Source organism: Pongo abelii, chromosome 1, assembly GCF_028885655.2.
Source record: "Pongo abelii isolate AG06213 chromosome 1, NHGRI_mPonAbe1-v2.0_pri, whole genome shotgun sequence".
NCBI classification, from domain to species: domain Eukaryota; kingdom Metazoa; phylum Chordata; class Mammalia; order Primates; family Hominidae; genus Pongo; species Pongo abelii.
Window position 1 is genome coordinate 96,492,697 of NC_071985.2, and position 20,033 is coordinate 96,512,729.

The window sequence follows — 20,033 nt, forward strand, 5'->3', positions numbered from 1 at the left end:
ACACTTATGACCAATAAGTTTGGTAATTTGTTAGAATGACTCACAGTTTCGTTATAAAGGATACAAATCATTTTGTATCCTTTGAGAAAAATCTTCAGAGAGTCCCAGACATGCAGCTTCCATGCCCTCTCCATGGGATTAGGATCTGGTGAAAACATATCAGGTGGAACACATCAATGTGTTTACCAAACAGGAAATTCCACTGAGTTTTTGAGACAGGATCTCACTCTGTTGCCCAGGCTGAGTGCAATGGCATGATTATGGCTTGCTTCAGCCTCACTTCCTGGGCTTAAGTGATCCTCCCACCTCAGCATCTAGAGGAGCTGGGACCACAGGTCTGTGCCATTACACTCAGCTAATTTTAAAATTTTTCTGTAGAGTCACGGTCTCACTGGGTTGCCCAGGCTGGTCTTGAACTCCTGGGCTCAGGCGGTCTTCCTGTCTCAGCCTCCCAATGTGCTGGGATTGTAGGTGTGAACCACCATGCCCAGCTTCAGCATTTTATTGGGATATCATTATGTAAACCTGATTAATTGAATAACTGGCCACGTGGTTAAACTCCATCACCAGCCCTCCTCTTTCCCTGGAGGTGGGGCTGCTATCACCTGACCCAAAACCTCATCCTTCTAATCACATGATTGGTCTTTCTGTCCTTATCCAACTCCATCCTGAGTCATCTCATTAGCATAAACTCAAGTGTTATCCAAGGGGGCCACCATAAATAACAGACACAATCCTATTACTCAAGAAATTCCAAAGGTTTAGGGGTTACCTCCCAGGAACTGAGGACAACCTCTTTATTATAGATTATTATTTTATCATTATAAAATGACCTTTTCTTTAGTAACAATTTTTGTATTAAACTCTGTTTTGTCTGATGTTAGTGTAACTACTTCAGCTCTCTTTTGGCTACTGTTTGCATGATACATCTTTTTTTTTCCATCCTTATACTTGTGACCAATGAGTGTCTCTTGCAGACAGCATATAGCTGGGCCATTTAAAAATTTCATTATGCTAGACTTTTCATGGAACATAAAATTTACTTACATTTAATGTAATTACTGATAAGGTAGGCATTATGTCTGCCATTTTGCTATTTGTTTTCTATGTGTCATAAGTCTTTTCTGTTCCTCTTCTTCCATTTCTTCCTTCTTTTTCTTTTCTTTTTTTTTTTTTTTTTTTTTCAGAAGCGCAGTCTTGCTCTGTTGCCCAGGTTGGAGTATGGTGGCACTATCTCGACTCACTGCAACTTATACCTCCCAGGTTCAAGCAATTCTCCTGTCTCACCCTCCCAAGTAGCTGGGAATCCAAGAGCACATGCCACCGTGCCCAGCTAATTTTTGTATTTTTAGTAGAGACGAGGTTTCATCATATTGGTCAGGCTGGTCTCAAACTCCTGACTTTGACTGATTTACCTGCCTTGGCCTCCCAAAGTGCTGGGTGTTTTTGTTGTTGTTGTTGTTGTTATTTATTTATTTATTTATTTATTTGAGATTGTCTCGCTCTGTCGCCTAGGCTGGAGTGCAGTGGTGCCATCTCTGCTCCCTGCAACCTCTGCCTCCGGGGTTCAAGCAATTCTCCTCAGAATCTCCTCCCAAGTAGTTGGGACTACAGGTGCACGCCACCGTGCTTGGGAAATTTTTTGGTATTTTTAGTAGAGACAGGGTTTCACCATATTGGTCAGGCTGGTCTCAAATTCCTGAATTCCTGACCTCGAGTGACCCGCCCACCTTGGCCTCCCAAAGTGCTGGGATTACAGGTGTGAGCCACTGCGCCCAGTCATTTCTTTCACCCAGGCTGGAGTGCAATGGCATGATCTTGGTTCACTGCAACCTCCGCCTTCCAGGTTGAAACGATTCTCCTGCCTCAGCCTCCCAAGTAGCTGGGATTACAGGCATGCGCCACAATGCCTGGCTCATTTTTGTATTTTTAGTAGAGATGGGGTTTCGCCATGTTGGCCAGGCTGGTCTCAAACTCCTGACCTCGGGTAATCCACCCATCTCAGCCTCCCAAAGTGCTGGGATTACAGGTGTGAGCCACCATGCCCGGCCTCTTCCTCCTTCTGTGTTAGACATTTTCTAGTGTACCATTTTAATTGTTTTATTTTTTCTTTTACTATATTTTTGTGTATATGTGAATGATATTTTACTTAGCCACTTTTGTTTACAACTGAAACTCTAGGAATTCAAAATTAGCATCCTTGCCTGTGAGCTTTCCTTATAAATACCAAAAATGTTTCAGCCTTGTGTTCCACATTGTCCTGCTATGCTTTGTCCAGATGAACCTTTATGAGCCTGCTGCTCGTATTCTGTTGCCCCTAATTTCACATGGGAAGACCAAGTGATCTTGACCTTGACCAAGAGATCTTGACCTTGACCAAGATCAATGGTTTCATTGTGTACAGCTATTAGAATGCAGCTCCTGGGACATTTTTGCTTTTTTTTGGTACGGCTTTTTTGAATTGGCTTAGGCAGAATTCTCCTCTAACAAATAAAGATAATGTGCTTCCCATTGAACGTTTTCTCCCATTCACATACTAGCTAGAACTTAGATTTTCTGGAAAGATTTCAGTTGAGATATGGGGACAAACATTATGATAGTTCGTGACTACCACCAACTTCAATTTCTTTGGCTGCTGTTCTATTCAACTCCCTTAGCTGAGCCTTAAGGTCCCAGTTTATTTCCAGGTTAAAGAAGAGCCTGAGAAGCCAGGTGTGGTGTCGGACACCTGTAGTCCCAGCTAGTTGGAAGCTGAGGTGGGAGCTTGCTTGAGCCCAGGAGTTTGCTCCTAGCCTGGGCAATATAGCAAGACCCCATCTCAAAAAAAATTTTAATGTAAAATTTTTATTATTTAATTTAAATTTTTTTTTTTTTGAGATAGGTTTTCACTCTATCACCCAGACTGTAGTGCAGTGGTGCAGTCATAGCTCACTGCAGCCTTGAACTCTTCGGCTCAAGTGATCCTCCCATCTCAGCCTCCTGAGTAGCTGGGACTATAGGCATGAGGCACCATGCCTGACTAATTTTTATTTTTTGCTCAGGCTGGTCTTGAGCTCCTGGCCTCAAGCAATCCTCCCACCTTGGCCTCCCAAAGTTCTGGGATTACAGACGTGAGCCACCATGCTCAGCTAAAATTTTTGTTTAAAGGAAAGAAAGGAAGAACTCTAAAGTTCTTTCCTTACAAAATAAATAAATAAGAAAAGCCTGAGCAATGCCGGCCTCAAACTTACTCAGCTTTTCATCACTGGGCTTCATGATGAACTGCATGGCCTTCTTGTTTAGTGTTGGCTTAGGGAGTTGTGTTATTTTGAGTGATTTTATTAATTATTACCCTAAGGATTACAATTAACATCTTAATCTTTAGTAACCTAGTTTGGCATCATACCAACTTAATTTCAGTAGTGTATAAAACCTTTGCTCCAATATAGACCCATTTCCTGTCCCTTGTTTCTGCTGTTTTTGTCATATAAATTACATTTTTATATACTATGCCCATCAAACCAGTAAATATATATATTGTTTTCTTTTTTTTTTTTTTTTGAAACAGATTCTCACTTCATTGCCCAGGCTGGAGTGCAGTGATGTGATCATAGTTCACTGCATTCTCTGCCTCCCAGGCTCAAGTGATTCTCCTGCTTCAGCCTCCTGAGTAGCTGGGATTACAGGTGTGTGCCACCACATCCAGCTAATTTTTGTATTTTTAGTAGAGACAGGGTTTCACCATGTTGGCCAGGCTGGTCTTGATCTCCTGACCTCAAATGATCCACCCACTTCGGCCTTCCAAAGTGTTGAGATTACAGGCATGAGCCACTGTACCTGGCCTTTTTTTTTTTTTGGAGATAGGATCTTCCTCTGTTTTCCTGGCTGATTCATGATTCACCGCAACCTCCACCTCCCTGGCTCAAAGGATCCTACCACCCCAACCTCCCTAGTAGCTGGGACTACAGGTACACGCACGCCGCTGTGCCTAGCTAATTTTTGTAATTTTTTTTTTTGTAAAGATGAGGTCTCACTGTGTTGCCCAGGCTGGTCTTGAACTCCTGGGCTCAAGCGATCCGCCCACCTTGACCTCTTAAAGTACTGGGATTACAGAGTTGAGCCACCACACAGCCTGTAATTATTACTTTACATATATATTTTTTTTCTTTTTTTTTGAGACTGAGTCTCGCTCTGTCGCCCAGTTTAGAGTGCAGTGGCGTGATCTTGGCTCACTGCAACCTCCACCTCCTGGGTTCAAGCAATTCTCCTGTCTCAGCCTCCCAAGTAGCTGGGACTGCAGACGCATGCCACCATGCCTGGCTAATTTTTGTATTTTTAGTAGAGACGGGGTTTTACCATATTGATCAGGCTGGTCTCAAACTTCTGACCTCAGGTGATCCACCCACCTCAGCCTCCCTAACTGCTGAGATTATAGGCATGGACCACCGCATCCGGCCATATATTTTTCTTTTAAATCAGATAGAAAAAAAGAATAATTACAACCGAAAATACATTTATACTGTCTTTTATATTTACCTATGTAATTATCTTTTCCAGATTATTTCTTCATGGTGATTCAAGCTATTGTCTAGTGACCTTTCATTGCAGCCTGAAGGACTCCCTTTAGTATTTCTTGTAAGACATGTCTGCTAGCAATAAATTCTCTCCATTTTTGTTGGATCTTAGAATGTCTTAATTTCTCCATTTTTGAAGGATTGTTCTGCCCAATATAGAATTGTTGGCTGGCACTCTTTTTATTTTATTTTATTTTATTTTATTTTTTATTTTTTTTTTGAGACAGAGTATTGCTGGAACCCATGCTGGAACGATCTCGGCTCATTGCAACCTCCGCCTCCTGGATTCAAGCAATTCTCGTGCCTCAGCCTCCTGAGTAGCTGAGACTACAGGCCCACACCACCATGCCTGGCTAATTTTTTGGATTTTTAGTAGAGACGGGGTTTCACCATGCTGCCCAGGCTGGTCTCAAACTCCTGAGCTTAGGCAATCCACCTGCCTCAGCCCCCCAAAGTGCTAGGATTACAAGCGCGAGCCACCGCACCTGGCCCTTTTTCTTTTATTTTGAATGTGTCATCTCACTGCCTTCTGGTCCTCATGGTTTCTGGTGAAAGATCAGCTATTAATCCCATGGAAGATCCCTTATGAGGGGTGAATCCCTCCCCTTTCTGTTTTTATGATTCTGTCTTTGACTCTGGACAGATTGATTATAATGTGTCTAGATGTAGATCTTTTTGAATTTATTCTGCTTGATGTTGATGGATTGATGTTGTTCGAGCTTCTTGAATGTTTAATGTTTTTCATCAATTTGGTAAGTTTTGGCCATTATTTCTTCAAATATTCTTTCTTCCTCTATTCTTCTATCTCCTCTCCTTCTAGCACTCCCTTTTTGCATATACTGGTATGTATGATGGTGTCCCACAGGTCTCTGATGTTTGTTCTTTTTTTTCATTCTTTTTTCTTTTTATTCAACAGACTGGATAATCTCAGTTGACCTAGCTTCAAGTTCTCCAATTCTTTCTTCAGCCTGTTCAAATCTGCTGTTGAATTCCTCTAGTTAATTTTTCATTTCAATTATTGTACTTTCCAACTTCACAATTGCTTTTTGGTTCTTTTTTGTTATAACTTCTATCTCTTTATTGGTATTCTCTATGTAATGTGATAACACTTTTGTGTTTTCCTTTAGTTATTCAAACATGAATACCTTTAGTTCTTTGGACAATAAAGTTAATTAGAAGTCTGGCCGGGCGCAGTAATCCCAGTGCTTTGGGAGGCTGAGGTGGGTGGATCACGAGGTCAGGATTTCAAGACCATCCTGGCCAATCTGATGAAACCCTGTCTCTACTAAAAATACAAAAATTAGCTGGGCATGGTGGCACACGCCTGTAGTCCCAGCTACTAGGGAGGCCGAGGCAGGAGAATCACTTGAACCTGGGAGGTGGAGGTTGCAGTGAGCTGAGATCATGCCACAGTACTCCAGCCTGGCAACAGAGTGAGACTCTGTTTCAAAAAAAAAAAAAAATAAGTCTTTGTCTGGCCCAGGCATGGTGGCTCATACCTGTAATTCCAGCACTTTGGGAGGCTGAGATGGACGGATCCTTTGAGTCCAGGAATTCGAGACCAGCCTGAGTGACATGGCAAAACCCCATCTCTACAAAAATACAAAAATTAGCCATGCACGGTAGTGCATGCCTGTAGTCCCAGCTACTTGGGAGGCTGAGGTAGGAGGATTGCTTGAGTCCAGGAGGCAGAGGATGCAGTGAGCTATGATCGCATCACTGCACTCCAGCCTGGGCAATGAAGTAAGACTCCATCTCGAAAAAGAAAAAAAAAAAAGAAGTATTTGTCTTGTAAGCTCAATGTCTGGGCATTCTCAAAGATGATTTCTATGGAAACTGCCTTTATTCTCATGTATGGACCATACTTATTTCTTCACATTTCTAATAATCTTTTGTTAAAAACTCAACATTTTGTATAATATAATGTAGCAACTCTGAAATCAGATTCTTCCCCTCCCCTGGTTTTGTGGCTGCTTGTGTTTTTTGTTTTTGCTGAGAGCATTTATTTAGTGTCTTTTCTGAACTAGTTCTGTAACATCTGTACTCTTTGACCTGTGTGGCCACTAAAAGTCTCTGCTTAGTTAGCTTCATGGTCAGCTAATTATTGGCAAATATTTATTTGTGTTCCTGGTATTTTTATTGAGATTATGTTAAATTTATTTATTAACTTGGAATAAGTGGAATATTTATGATGTTGGGTCATTGAGTCATCTTGTTAAAGAATGTGTATATGTGTGTGTATATATATGTATATGTGTGTATGTCTCACATATATATGGGAGCTTAAAGACATGTTTTAAAATTGCTGTACAACTCACACTTTTTAAAAACAAATTTTATTTGCAAGCTCTGTTCACTGAAAGGGCCTATAACCCAATAGTGATGTACAAACATCTGGGTTTCTAAATACTAGTCCCCATTTAAAGGAATCAGAGCATCTTGGAGAACTAGTTGATTCCAGCTCAATAGGGAAAGTGCACAATGAGTCTCAAACAACTTGTGTTAGAAAGCAAAGAAGTGCTCAAAGAGTAATGGTGACTTCTCAAAAAGAAGCTGGCTTGAAGGGACCCCTACTGTCCAAATTGTAGATAATTTGAGCATCCAAAAAATAATGGCAGAGGGTTGAAAAATTACCTATTGAGTACAATGTTTACTACAGTAAAAGCCCAGACTTCACCACTGTGTCATACATGCATGTAAGAAATCTGCACTTATACCCCTTAAATATATCTTTTAAAAAATAATGACAGAAATATCAACTTAAAATTCATGATCCCAGCGGGGTGCGGTGGCTCACGCCTGTAATCCCAGCACTTTGGGAGGCTGAAGCAGGTGGATCACAAGGTCAGGAGTTCGAGACCAGCCTGGCCAACATAGTGAAACCCCGTCTTTACTAAAAATACACAAAAAATTAGCCAGGCATAGTGGTGGGCGCCTGTAGTCCCAGCTACTAGGGAGGCTGAGGCAGGAGAATCACTTGAACTGGGGAGGCAGAGGTTGCAGTGAGCCGAGATCGTGCCACTGCACTCCAGCCTGGGTGACAGAGTGAGACTCCGTCTCAAAAAAAAAAAAAAATCATGATCCCATAGTGATGCTCAAGATTATAAGAGAAAAATGAAGGAAGAAAGAGACAGAAGGAGGGAGAAAGAGAAGAAAAATGAATTGAGGAAGGAAGAGAAGGAGGGATGGAAGAGAAAAATGGATGCTCTTTTCCAGAAAATACCAGCTTATATAAAATGAATCATAGAATTAGAAATTTATGATTTCGTAATCCTCCTTGTAATAATTGATCCTGGCAAAGATCATCAGTGGATATTAAGACTAGTAGGTGAAAGCTTGTTGGGAAATGGGATAGTCTCAAGATTTCAAATTATCACCCACAGAGGGGAAACCATACCTTTATACTGGAGAGATCTCCAGTGGCAGTCACCACCTTCAACAGATAATCAAATTTGGCATCACTAATAGTGGTACCACCTGATACTATGTGCAAGTAAATTTTTAACAGACTCTCCAAAACAGAAAACAACGATTAAAAAAACTGAGGGGACCCAATTTGTAACATGTGCCAAATTCTATGGTGTTAATACTCCCGTCATGGCCGATTTCAGGTTACCAATATGATATCACTATTCAGAGTTGTCAAGAGATGCTAACAATCAGCTTACCTATGAGCCTGCTCAGCATAACATTGAATTATTTATTTATTTACTGAGACAGAGTCTCACTCTGTCGCCCAGGCTGGAGTGCAGTGGTGCATTCTCGGCTCACTGCAACCTCCACCTCCCAGGTTCAAGCGATTCTCGTGCCTCAGCCTCCCGAGTAGCTGGGATTACAGGCATGCACCACCATGCCCCGCTAATTTTTGTATTTTTAGTAGAGACAGGGTTTCGCCATGTTAGCCAGGCTGGTCTCGAACTCCTGACCTCAAGTGATCCGCTCGCCTTGGCATCCCAAAGTGCTGAGATTACAGATGTAAACCACCACACCTGGCCCTTATTTATTTATTTATTTGAGATGGTCACTCTGTCACCTAGGGTAGAGGGCAGTGGTGCAATCATAGCTCACTGTAACCTTGAACTTGGGCTCAAGCGATTCTTCCACCTCAGTTTCTCAAGTAGCTGCGACTACAGGTGCACACCATCATACATGACTAATCTTTTTTATTTTTTGTAGGGATGCGGGTTTCATACTTTGGGAGGCCGAGGTGGGAGGCTTGCTTGAGCCCAGGAGTTCAAGACCAGCCCTGGCAACACAGTGAGACCCCCTCTCTACAAAAAATAAAAAAATTCTTGCAGCAGTAAGGTGATATCACATTGTGGTTTTGGTTTGCATTTCCCTGATCATTAGTGATGCTGAGCATTTTTTCATATGTTTGTTGTCCATTTGTATATTTTCTTCTGAGAATTGTCTGTTCATGTCCTTAGCCCACTTTTTGATGAGGTTGTTTTTTTCTTGCTAATTTGTTGGCGTTCACCGTAGATTCCGGATATTAGTCCTTTGTCAGATGTATAGATCGTGAAGATTTTCTCCCACTCTGTGGGTTGTCTGTTTACTCTACTGACTCTTCCTTTTGCTGCGCAAAAGCTCTTTAGTTTAATTAAGTTCCAGCTATTTATCTTTGTTTTAATTGCATTTGCTTTTGGGTTCTTGGTCATGAAATTATTGCCTAAGCCAAGGTCTAGAAGGGTTTTTCCAATGTTATCTTCTAGAATTTTTATAGTTTCAAGTCTTAGATTTAAGTCCTTGATCCATCTCGAATTGATTTTTGTATAAGGTGAGGGATGAGGACCCAGTTTCATTCTCCTACATGTGTCTTGCCAGTTATCCCAGTACCATTTGTTAAATAGGGTGTCATTTCTCCACATTATGCTTTTGTTTGCAAGAATAGCCATAATTGCCAGGCGCGGTGGGTCACGCCTGTAATCCCAACACTTTGGGAGGTCAAGGCGGGCGGATCATGAGGTCAGGAGATCAAGACCATCCTGGCTAACACGGTGAAACCCCGTCTCTACTAAAACTACAAAAAATTAGCTGGTCGTGGTGGCGGGCGCCTGTAGTCCCAGCTACTCGGGAGGCTGAAGCAGGAGAATGGCATGAACCCGGGAGGTGGAGCTTGCAGTGAGCCGAGATCTCAACACTGCGCTCCAGCCTGGGCAACAGAGCGAGACTCCGTCTCAAAAAAAAAAAAAAAAAAAAGGAATGGCCGTAATTAAAATAAAAAATACAAAAAATAATAGATGTTGGTGTAGATATGGTGAACAGGGAAACTTCTGGTGAGAATGTAAACTAGTACAACCACTATGGAAAACAGTGTGGAGATTCCTTAAAGAACTAAAAGTAAAACTACCATTTGATCCAGCAATCCCACTACTGGGTAGCTACCCAGAGGAAAAGAAGTCATTATATGAAAAAGACACTTGCACACACATGTTTATAGCAGCACAATTTGCAATTGCAAAAATGTGGAACCAACTGAGATGCCCATCAATTAACAAGTGGGTAAAGAAACTGTGATACACACACAAACACACACACGATGGAATACTACTCAGCCATAAAAAGGAATGAATTAGGGCTGGGCCTGGTGGCTCATGCCTGTAATCTCAGCACTTTGGGAGGCCGAGGTGGGCAGATCACGAGGTCAGGAGACTGAGACCATCCTGGCTAACACGGTGAAATCCCATCTCCATGTACCCTAAAACTTAAAGTATAATAATAAAAAAAAAAAAATTAGCTGGGCATAGTGGCATGCACCTGTAATCCCAGCTACTTGGGAGGCTGAGGCAGGAGAATCACTTGAACCCAGGAGGCGGAGTTTGCAGTGAGCCAGGATTGTGCCACTGCACTCCAGTCTGGGTGACAGAGCAAGACTCTATCTCAAAAAAAAAACAAAAACAAAGGAATGAATTGATGGTATTTGCAGCAACCTGGATGGGATTGGAGACTATTATTCTAAGTGAAGTAGCTCAGGAATGGAAAACCAAACATCATGTGCTCTTACTCATAAATAGGAGCTAAACTGAGGATGCAAAGGCAAAAGAATGGCACAATAGACTTTGGGAACTCAGGGGGAAAGGTGGAGGGGGGTAAGAGATAAAAGACTACCAGTCGGGTCCACTGTATACTTCTTGGGTGATGGGTGCACTAGAATCTCACAAATCATCACTAAAGAACTTACTCTTGTAACAAAATACCACCTGTTCCCCAAAAACTTATGGAAATAAAAAAATTAAAAAATAAATAAAAATTAAAATTAATAAAAATTAAAAAAAATTATCCAGGTGTGGTGGCACACACCTGTAGTCCTAGCTACTCAGGCAACTGAATTGGGAGGATGGCTTGAACCTGGAAGGTTGAGGCTGTAATGAGCCATGGTCACACTGCTATGCTCCAGCCCATGCAACTGAGAGAGACCCTGTCTCAAAAAAAAAAAAAAAAAAAAAACAAAACTGGCCTGGACTTTACAAAAAATTCAATAACATGAAAAACAATAACAAAAAAGGGCAAATGTGCCTTTTCTAGATTAAAATATACCAAAGAGGTAAACAATCAATTACAATGCATACATACACCTTGATTAACTTCTAGATCTAAACTAAAAAACATATAAAAATATTTTGGGGCAATATTTTGGGGAATGAAAATATTGACTATACATTTACTGACATTGAATTAGTGTTAATATTATTATGTGTGATATCCTGTTTCTTACATAGCGGAATGTTCTCGTATTCTTAGGATACATGCTGAAATAGTTAGGGGTGAACTGCAATGATGCCTACATCAACAAAACAAAATAACAGCCATAAATGGAAGGTGAGGAAGGAGAGGGAGAGAGAGAAAAGGCAATGTAACTAAATATTAAAAACTGGTGAATCCAGGTGAAGTGTATGTATATAGGTATTTATTATATTGTTCTTTCAATAGCTATAAGTTTGCAAATTTTTAAGGTAAAAATATTGAGAGAAAACTCGATTCCTAGCTTTGGAGGTATCTTACTACCCCTTAGGCTATTGATTTTTAAATTGTTGTTTGATTACTTTTTATTTTAATGCAGATTCCTGTATCAAGACTGAGGGACACAGTCCTGGAACTAGCAGTGTTTGATCAACATAGGAGAAAGTTTGATAATTTCAGTTCACTAATGCTAGAATGGAAATCCTCCAATGAAACACTAGCCCATTTCGAAGATTATAAATCAGTGGAAATGGTAGCAAAAGATGATGGCAGTGGGCAGACCCGGTTACATGGTATTGTGAAAATATACAAGTCTTTTCTCATACCTGAGTGTTTTTTTGTTTGTTTGTTTGTTTGTTTTGTTTTGTTTTGTTTTTTGCTTTAAGTTCTAGGGTACATGTGCAAAACGTGCAGGTTTGTTACATATGTATACATGTGCCATGTTGGTTTGCTGCACCCATTAACTTGTCATTTACATTAGGTATTTCTCCTGATGCTATCCCTCCCCCAACCCCCCACCCCATGATAGGCCCTGGTGTGTGATGTTCCCCGCCCTGTATCCAAGTGTTCTCATTGTTCAATTCCCACCTCTGAGAGAGAACATGCAGTGTTTGGTTTTCTGTCCTTGTGATAGTTTGCTCAGAATGATGGTTTCCAGCTTCATCCATGTCCCTGAAAGGACACAAACTCATCCTTTTTTATGGCTGCATAGTATTCCATGGTGTATATGTGCCAAATTTTCTTAATCCAGTCTATCATTGATGGACATTTGGGTTGGTTCCAGGTCTTTGCTATTGTGAATAGTGCTGCAATACATATGTGTGCATGTGTCTTTATAGTAGCATGATTTATAATCCTTTGGGTATATACCCAGTAATGGGATGGCTGGGTCAAATGGTATTTCCAGTTCTAGATCCTTGAGGAATCGCCACACTGTCTTCCACAATGGTTGAACTAGTTTACAGTCCCACCAACAGTGTAAAAGCGTTCCTATTTCTCCACATCCTCTCCAGCATCTGTTGTTTCCTGACTTTTTAGTGATCGCCATTCTAACTGGTATGAAATGGTATCTCATTGTGGCTTTGATTTGCATTTCTCTGATGACCAGGGATGATGAGCATTTTTTCATGTGTCTGTTGGCTGCATAAATGTCTTCTTTTGAGAAGTGTCTGTTCATATCATTTGCCCACTTTTTGATGGGGTTGTTTGATTTTTTTCTTGTAAATTTGTTTAAGTTCTTTGTGGATTCTGGATATTAGCCCTTTGTCAGATGGGTAAATTGCAAAAATTCTCTCCCGTTCTGTAGGTTGCCTGTTCACTCTGATGGTAGTTTGTTTGGCTGTGCAAAAGCTCTTTAGTTTAATTATATCCCATTTGTCAATTTTGGCTTTTGTTGCCATTGCTTTTGGTGTTTTAGTCATGAAGTCCTTGCCCATGCCTATGTCCTGAATGGTATTGCCTAGGTTTTCTTCTAGGGTTTTTATGGTTTTAGGTCTAACATTTAAGTCTTTAATTCATCTTAAATTAATTTTTGTATAAGGCATAAGGAAGGGATCCAGTTTCAGCTTTCTTTCTTTTTTTTTTTTTTTTGAGATGGAGTCTTGCTCTGTTACCCAGGCTGGAGTGCAGTGGCATGATCTTGGCTCACTGCAAGCTCCACCTCCTGAGTTCACGCCATTCTCCTGCCTCAGCCTCCCGAGTAGCTGGGACTACAGGCGCCCGCCACCACATCCAGCTAATTTTTGTATTTTTAGTAGAGACAGGGTTTCACCATGTTAGCCAGGATGGTCTCAATCTCCTGACCTCATGATCCACCCACCTCGGCCTCCCAAAGTGCTGGGATTACAGGCATGAGCCACTGCACCCCACCCAGTTTCAGCTTTCTACATATGGCTAGCCAGTTTTCCCAGCACCGTGTATTAAATAGGGAATCCTTTCCCCATTTCTTGTTTTTGTCAGGTTTGTCAAAGATTAGACGGTTGTAGATGTGTGGTGTTATTTCTGAGGCCTCTTGTGTTCCATTGGTCTATATCTCTGTTTTGGTACCAGTACCATGCTGTTTTGGTTACTGTAGCCTTGTAGTATAGTTGGAAGTCAGGTAGTGTGATGCCTCCAGCTTTCTTCTTTTTGCTTAGGATTGTCTTGGCAATGTGAGCTCTTTTTTGGTTCTATATGAACTTTTCCAATTCTGTGAAGAAAGTCATTGGTAGCTTGATGGGGATGGCATTGAATCTATAAATGACCTTGGGCAGTATGGCCATTTTCATGATATTGATTCTTCCTATCCTTGAGCATGGAATGTTCTTCCATTTGTTTGTGTCCTCTTTTATTTCATCGAGCAGTGGTTTGTAGTTCTCCTTGAAGAGGTCCTTCACATCCCTTGTAAGTTGGATTCCTAGGCATTTTATTGTCTTTGTAGCAATTGTGAATGGGAGTTCACTCATGATTTGGCTCTCTGTTTGTCTGTTATTGGTGTATAAGAATGCCTGTGATTTTTGCACATTGATTTTATATCCTGAGACTTTGCTGAAGTTGCTTATCAGCTTAAGGAGATTTTGGGCTGAGACGATGGGGTTTTCTAAATATACAATCATGTCATCTGTAAACAGGGACAATTTGACTTCCTCTTTTCCTAATTGAATACCCTTTATTTCTTTCTCTTGCCTGATTGTCCTGGCCAGAACTTCCAACACTATGTTGAATAGGAGTGGTGAGAAAGGGCATCCCTGTCTTGTGCCAGTTTTCAAAGGGAATGCTTCCAGTTTTTGCCCATTTCAGTATGATATTGGCTGTGGGTTTGTCATAAATAGCTCTTATTATTTTGAGATGCGTCCCATCAATACCTAGTTTAATAAGAGTTTTTAGCGTGAAGGACTGTTGAATTTTGTTGAAGGCCTTTTCTGCAACTATTGAGATAATCATGTGGTTTTTGTCTTTGGTTCTGTTTATGTGATGGATTACGTTTATTGATTTGCATGTGTTGAACCAGCCTTGCATCCCAGGGATGAAGCCAACTTGATCTTGGTGGATAAGCTTTTTGATGTGCTGCTGGATTCGGTTTGCCAGTATTTTATTGAGGATTTTCGCATTAATGTCCATCAGGGATATTGGTCTAAAATTCTCTTTTTTTGTTGTGTCTCTGCCAGGCTTTGGTATCAGGATGATGCTGGCCTCATAAAATGAGTTAAGGAGGATTCCCTCTTTTTCTATTGACTGGAAAAGTTTCAGAAGGAATGGTACCAGCTCCTCTTTGTATCTCTGGTAGAATTCAGCTGTGAATCCGTCTGGTCCTGGACTTTTTTTGGTTGGTAGACTATTAATTATTGCCTCAATTTCAGAGCCTGTTATTGTTCTATTCAGTGATTCAGCTTCTTCCTGGTTTAGTCTTGGGAGGGTGTATGTGTCCAGGAATTTATCCATTTCTTCTAGATTTTCTAGTTTATTTGCGTAGAGGTGTTTATAGTATTCTCTGATGGTAGCTTGTATTTCTGTGGGATTGGTGGTGATATCCCCTTTATCATTTTTTATTGCATCTATTTGATTCCTCCCTCTTTTCTTCTTTATTAGTTTTTCTAGCGGTCTATCAATTTTGTTGATCTTTTCGAAAAAACCAGCACCTGGATTCATTGATTTTTTTTTTTTTTTTTTTTTTGAGACGGAGTCTCGCTCTTTCGCCCAAGCCGGAGTGCAGCGGCGCTATCTCAGCTCACTGCAAGCTTCGCCTCCTGGGTTCAAACCATTCTCCTGCCTCAGCCTCCTGAGTAGCTGGGACTACAGGTGCCCGCCACTGCGCCCGGCTAATTTTTTGTATTTTTAGTAGAGATGGGGTTTCACCGTGTTAGCCAGGATGTTCTCAATCTCCTGACCTGGTGATCCGCCTGCCTCGGCCTCCAAAGTGCTGGGATTACATGCATGAGCCACCGCGCCCAGTGATTCATTGATTTCTTGAAGAGTTTTTTGTGTCTCTATCTCCTTCAATTCTGCTCTGATCTTAGATATTTCTTGCCTTCTGCTAGCTTTTGAGTTTGTTTGCTCTTGCTTCTCTAGTTCTTTCATTTGTGATGTTAGGGTGTCGATTTTAGATCTTTTCTGCTTTCTCTTGTGGGCATTTAGTGCTATAAATTTCCCTCTACACACTACTTTAAATGTGTCCCAGAGATTCTGGTATGTTGTGTCTTTGTTCTCATTGATTTCAAAGAACATCTTTATTTCTGCCTTCATTTCGTTGTTTACCCAGTAGTCATTCAGGAGCAGGTTGTTCAGTTTCCATGTAGTTGTGCGATTTTGAGTGAGTTTCTTAATCGTATATCTGAGTGTTTCTACACTTATTTTCTTTCCTTCTTTTTTTTTTTTTTTTTTGAGACAGAGTCTCACTGTGTTGCCCAGGCTGGGGTGCAATGGTGCTATCTCGGCTTACTGCAACCTCTGCCTCTGGGATTCAAGCAATTCTTGTGCCTCAGCCTCCTGAGTAGCTGGCACTATAGGCACGTGCCACCATGCCCGGCTAATATTTTGTATTTTAGTAGAGACCGGGTTTCACCATGTTGCCCAAGATGGTCTCGAGCTCCTGAGCTCAGGCAATCCACCTGCCTCGGCCTCCCAAAGTGCTAGGATTACAGGCATGAGCTGCCACACCCAGCCCTAAATATTTTCTTATGGGCAAGAGTTTTATTTTAGATTTTATCACATATCACCTTTTATCTTTGACTCTTGTATTTTTTAGAAAACATGAAGGTAGTTTTACTTGTTTACAAAGCTAGGGCTGAGGGGCCAACATTTCTTACAAGAACATAAAATTAAATTAATTTTAAAATATATTTCTTTTTCTTTAGAGACAGGATATTATTCTGTCTCCCAGGCTGGAGAGCAGTAGAGCAGATCATAACTTACTATAACCTCAAACTCTTGGACTGAAGTGATCCTCCTGCCTCAGCTGCCCTAGTAGCTAGGACTGTAGGTGCATGCCACCAAGACCAGCTAATTTTTTAATTTTTTGTAGAGACAGGTTCTCACTATGTTGCCCAAGCTGGTCTCAAACTCCTGGCCTGAAGTGATCCTCCCACCTCAGCCTCTCAAAGTGCTAGGATTACAGGCATGAGCCATTGCACCTGATTTTGGTTTTTTTTTTTAATTTATTTATTTACTGAGATGGAATCTCGCTCTGTCTCCTAGGCTGGAGTGCAGTGGCGCGATCTCGGCTCATTGCAACCTCTACCTCCCGGTTTCAAGCGATTCTTCTGCCTCAGCCTCCCGAGTAGCTGGGCTTACAGGCCTGCACCACCTCGCCCGGCTAATTTTTTTATTTTTAGTAGAGACAGGGTTTCACCATGTTGGCCAGGCTGGTCTCGAACTCTTGACCTCAAGTGATCTGCCTGCCTTGGCCTTCCAAAGTGCTGGGATTACAGGCATGAGCCACCGCGCCCAGTGCCTTACTCAATTTTAAAATGTATTGACTGCCTACTATTTTCCTAATATCATTTATTTGTTAGTAAATATTTATTGAAAGGCTACATCTAAGGTCCTCTGCTAGGCACTGGAGATGATGAATGAGACAGACATGGCTTCTGCCCTCATATACTTATAGTCTAAGGCAGACTATAGCTGGAGAAGCCAGACTTTAAACATTACAACTGTATTAAGTGCAAATACAGGAAGACTTGAGAGCTTCAGGGGGACCTAACCTCGTCTTGAACAGGGAAGGCTACCCTGAGAAAGTGACATTTATGCTGAGACCTGGAGTGGTGACAGGAAGAGGAAATAGCAAGAATGAGCTTAAGAAGGCGAGTGAGACTAAGTCAGAGAGGCACAAGGCATAGTTGAGGTTCTAAAAGGGCAACAAGCCCTCATGCCCAAGTGCTTATTAAGCTTCTGCTTGTGTCATATTTGCTGATGTCCCATTCACTGATGTTCCATTCGCTAATGTAAGTCACCTGACAAAAACCAGAGTCAAGGTGGGTGGGACTACACAAAGGCATGGATACCAGCAGGCATGATTCACTGTGGACCATTAATATAACTGTTTAGGCCAGGTGCAGTGGCTCATGCCTGTAATCCCAGCACTTTGGGAAACTGAGGCAAGAGAATCACTTAAGCCCAAGAGTGCAAGACCAGACTGGGCAACGTAGTGAGACCCCCCCACCACCTCTATTAAAAAATAATAAAATATTATTTAATATATTTTATGCATATAAAATATGTAGACATGTTATATAATTTATATATAATATATACATGTTATGTATAATATACCATATCATACATATATATAATATATGTATTTTAGTGCTCCTTATTCCATTGAATGGTTCTACATCTACCCAAATGCTCATACCGGAAATCTAAAAGTTAGCTTTTGTACCACTTTCTTCTACACCGGAAGATGATTCTTCTTCACAATACAAGTCTGAATATCTCTCTTAAAATCCTTTTTTGGTTGCTATTTACTGATTTCTCGTGACATGCCAGGCACTGCACTAACTACTTTATACACTTTTTCACATAATCTTCTAACCACCATGAGAGATTGGTATTATTATCCCCATTTTGTGAATTTATTGATTTATCAAATATTTATTTAGTTCTTACTATAACTGGCTCAGTTTTAGGACTTAAGATTACAAAGGTAAATAGATGAAGCAGCAAGCTCTCTGACCTCAAAGCCCATAGTCCTGACCGCTGACTATACTGTCACCATATTGTCTTCAGAGACTCCCCATTCTTTCAGGGTAAAATTTGTATGTTGTAGCTTAACAGACTGACCCTGTTTACTTCTTTGGTTTCACCTCTTATTACTATGCACACATATCCTATATTTTTCTCACCCTCAACAACTTTAGATCCCTAACTATGACAAGGCTTGTCATTCTTCTTTCCTTTGCATATATTGTATATGTTCTATTTTCTTAAAACATGCTTTTCTCGCATCTTCACTGGGCTGAAATCTTCCTCTAGGGAACCTAGGAGTTTTCTGTCCCTCTATATTCCCAATCTAGAATAAATATTCCTTCTTTGTGCTCTTATATACTACATGTGCTCTGTACATACTTCTATAATAGCACTTATCACACTGTATTGCAGTGATTGGTTTACTACTCAGTCTCCCCTCACTAAACTATGGGTTTCTTCGAAGGCAAGAATTGTATTTTCTTCTTAATTTCTGTATTCTGATTACCTAACATAGCAGCTGGCATGTAGTAGGTCCTCAATAAATATTTGTTGAATGAATGTGGCATCATGAGAAACTGCCTCACAGATGTAGGCATGATTATATATTGAGGACAAAATTAAAACTGACCTAAGTGAAGTGGCAGATTCATGTTTGTTAAATTAAAAAAAGAAAAAAAGGCCAGGTGCAGTAGCTCACACCTGTAATCCCAGCACTTTAGGAGGCTGAGGCAGGAGGATCACTTGAGCTGAGGAGTTCAAGACCAGCCTGGTTAACATAGCAAGACCCCATCTCTACAAAACATTAGCCAGGCATGTTGACGTGCACCTGTGGTCCCAGCTACTTGGGAGGCTGAGGTGGGAGGACTGCTTGAGCCGGGTAGGTAGAGGTTGCAGTAAACTGTGATTGCACCACTGCACTTCAGCCTGGGTGAAGAGTGAGACCCTGTCACACACACACACACACACAAAGGAAAAAGAAAAAGGTGAAGAGAGAAAGAGGAAAGAAAAGAAACAGAAAGAAAAATGAATGATTAAAGCAGAGTCAGAATATGGAAGCCTTCAAATACAAGTTTAAGGAGTTTGGATTGATATAATTAAGAACAGTTAGCCATTTAAAAACTTTGTTAAGTGACTTACATGACATGTAAATGTAGAGAACAGTTTAGGAGAATGAAAGATGAAAGATCCCAAAGGACTATCCCTTTCTCACTTCCATTTGTAAATTGGACAAAAAATTACACTTGTCAGCCTATTTTTGGACTCATAGACTATCAAAGCTAGAAAGAATTTTAGATTTTGCCTGGCCCAGTCCCTCATTTAATAAAGGAACTAAGAAATAAAGTGTTTGCTCGGGGTCATATGGGTACATATGGGCATGGTCAGCACAAAAACCCAGTTTTCAGGCCGGGCGTGGTGGCTCGTGTCTGTAATCCAGCACTTTGAGAGGCCGAGGCGGGCAAATCACGAGGTCAGGAATTCGAGACCAGCCTGGCCAACACAGTGAAACCCCATCTCTACTAAAAATACAAAAATTAGCCAGGCATGGTGGCACGTGTCTGTAGTCCCAGCTACTTGGGAGGCTGAGGCAGGAGAATCGCTTGAACCCGGGAGATTGTGGTAAGCCGAGATCACGTCACTGCACTTCAGCCTGGGCAACACAGCGACACTCCGTCTCAAAACAAAAACAAAAACAAAAACAAAAAACAGTTTTTTCTTGTGTATTTCCCCATTGAGAGTTTTTCCTCCCCTGCAATAAAGCACCATTTGAAAAAACTGTGGCAGAATGTGGTTTTCTAGAAACACTTGCGTATTCTACAAGTTATTGTTTCTCACAGGGTATTTTTCTGCATGTTT

The 20,033-nt window shown here is 41.1% G+C and overlaps 1 protein-coding gene and 1 pseudogene across 1 annotated transcript in view; one reads left to right on the forward strand and one right to left on the reverse strand.

Moving 5' to 3' along the window:
- NUP210L (nucleoporin 210 like) overlaps positions 1-20,033 on the forward strand; it is a 164,489-nt gene that overhangs the window by 73,845 nt on the left and 70,611 nt on the right. Inside the window, exon 17 of the mRNA XM_063717482.1 lies at positions 11,614-11,806. Within this exon, the coding sequence (XP_063573552.1) occupies positions 11,614-11,806 (193 nt within the window). The remainder of the gene's footprint in view (positions 1-11,613; positions 11,807-20,033) is intronic.
- LOC129056697 (small ribosomal subunit protein eS7-like) lies at positions 2,052-3,267 on the reverse strand (annotated as a pseudogene).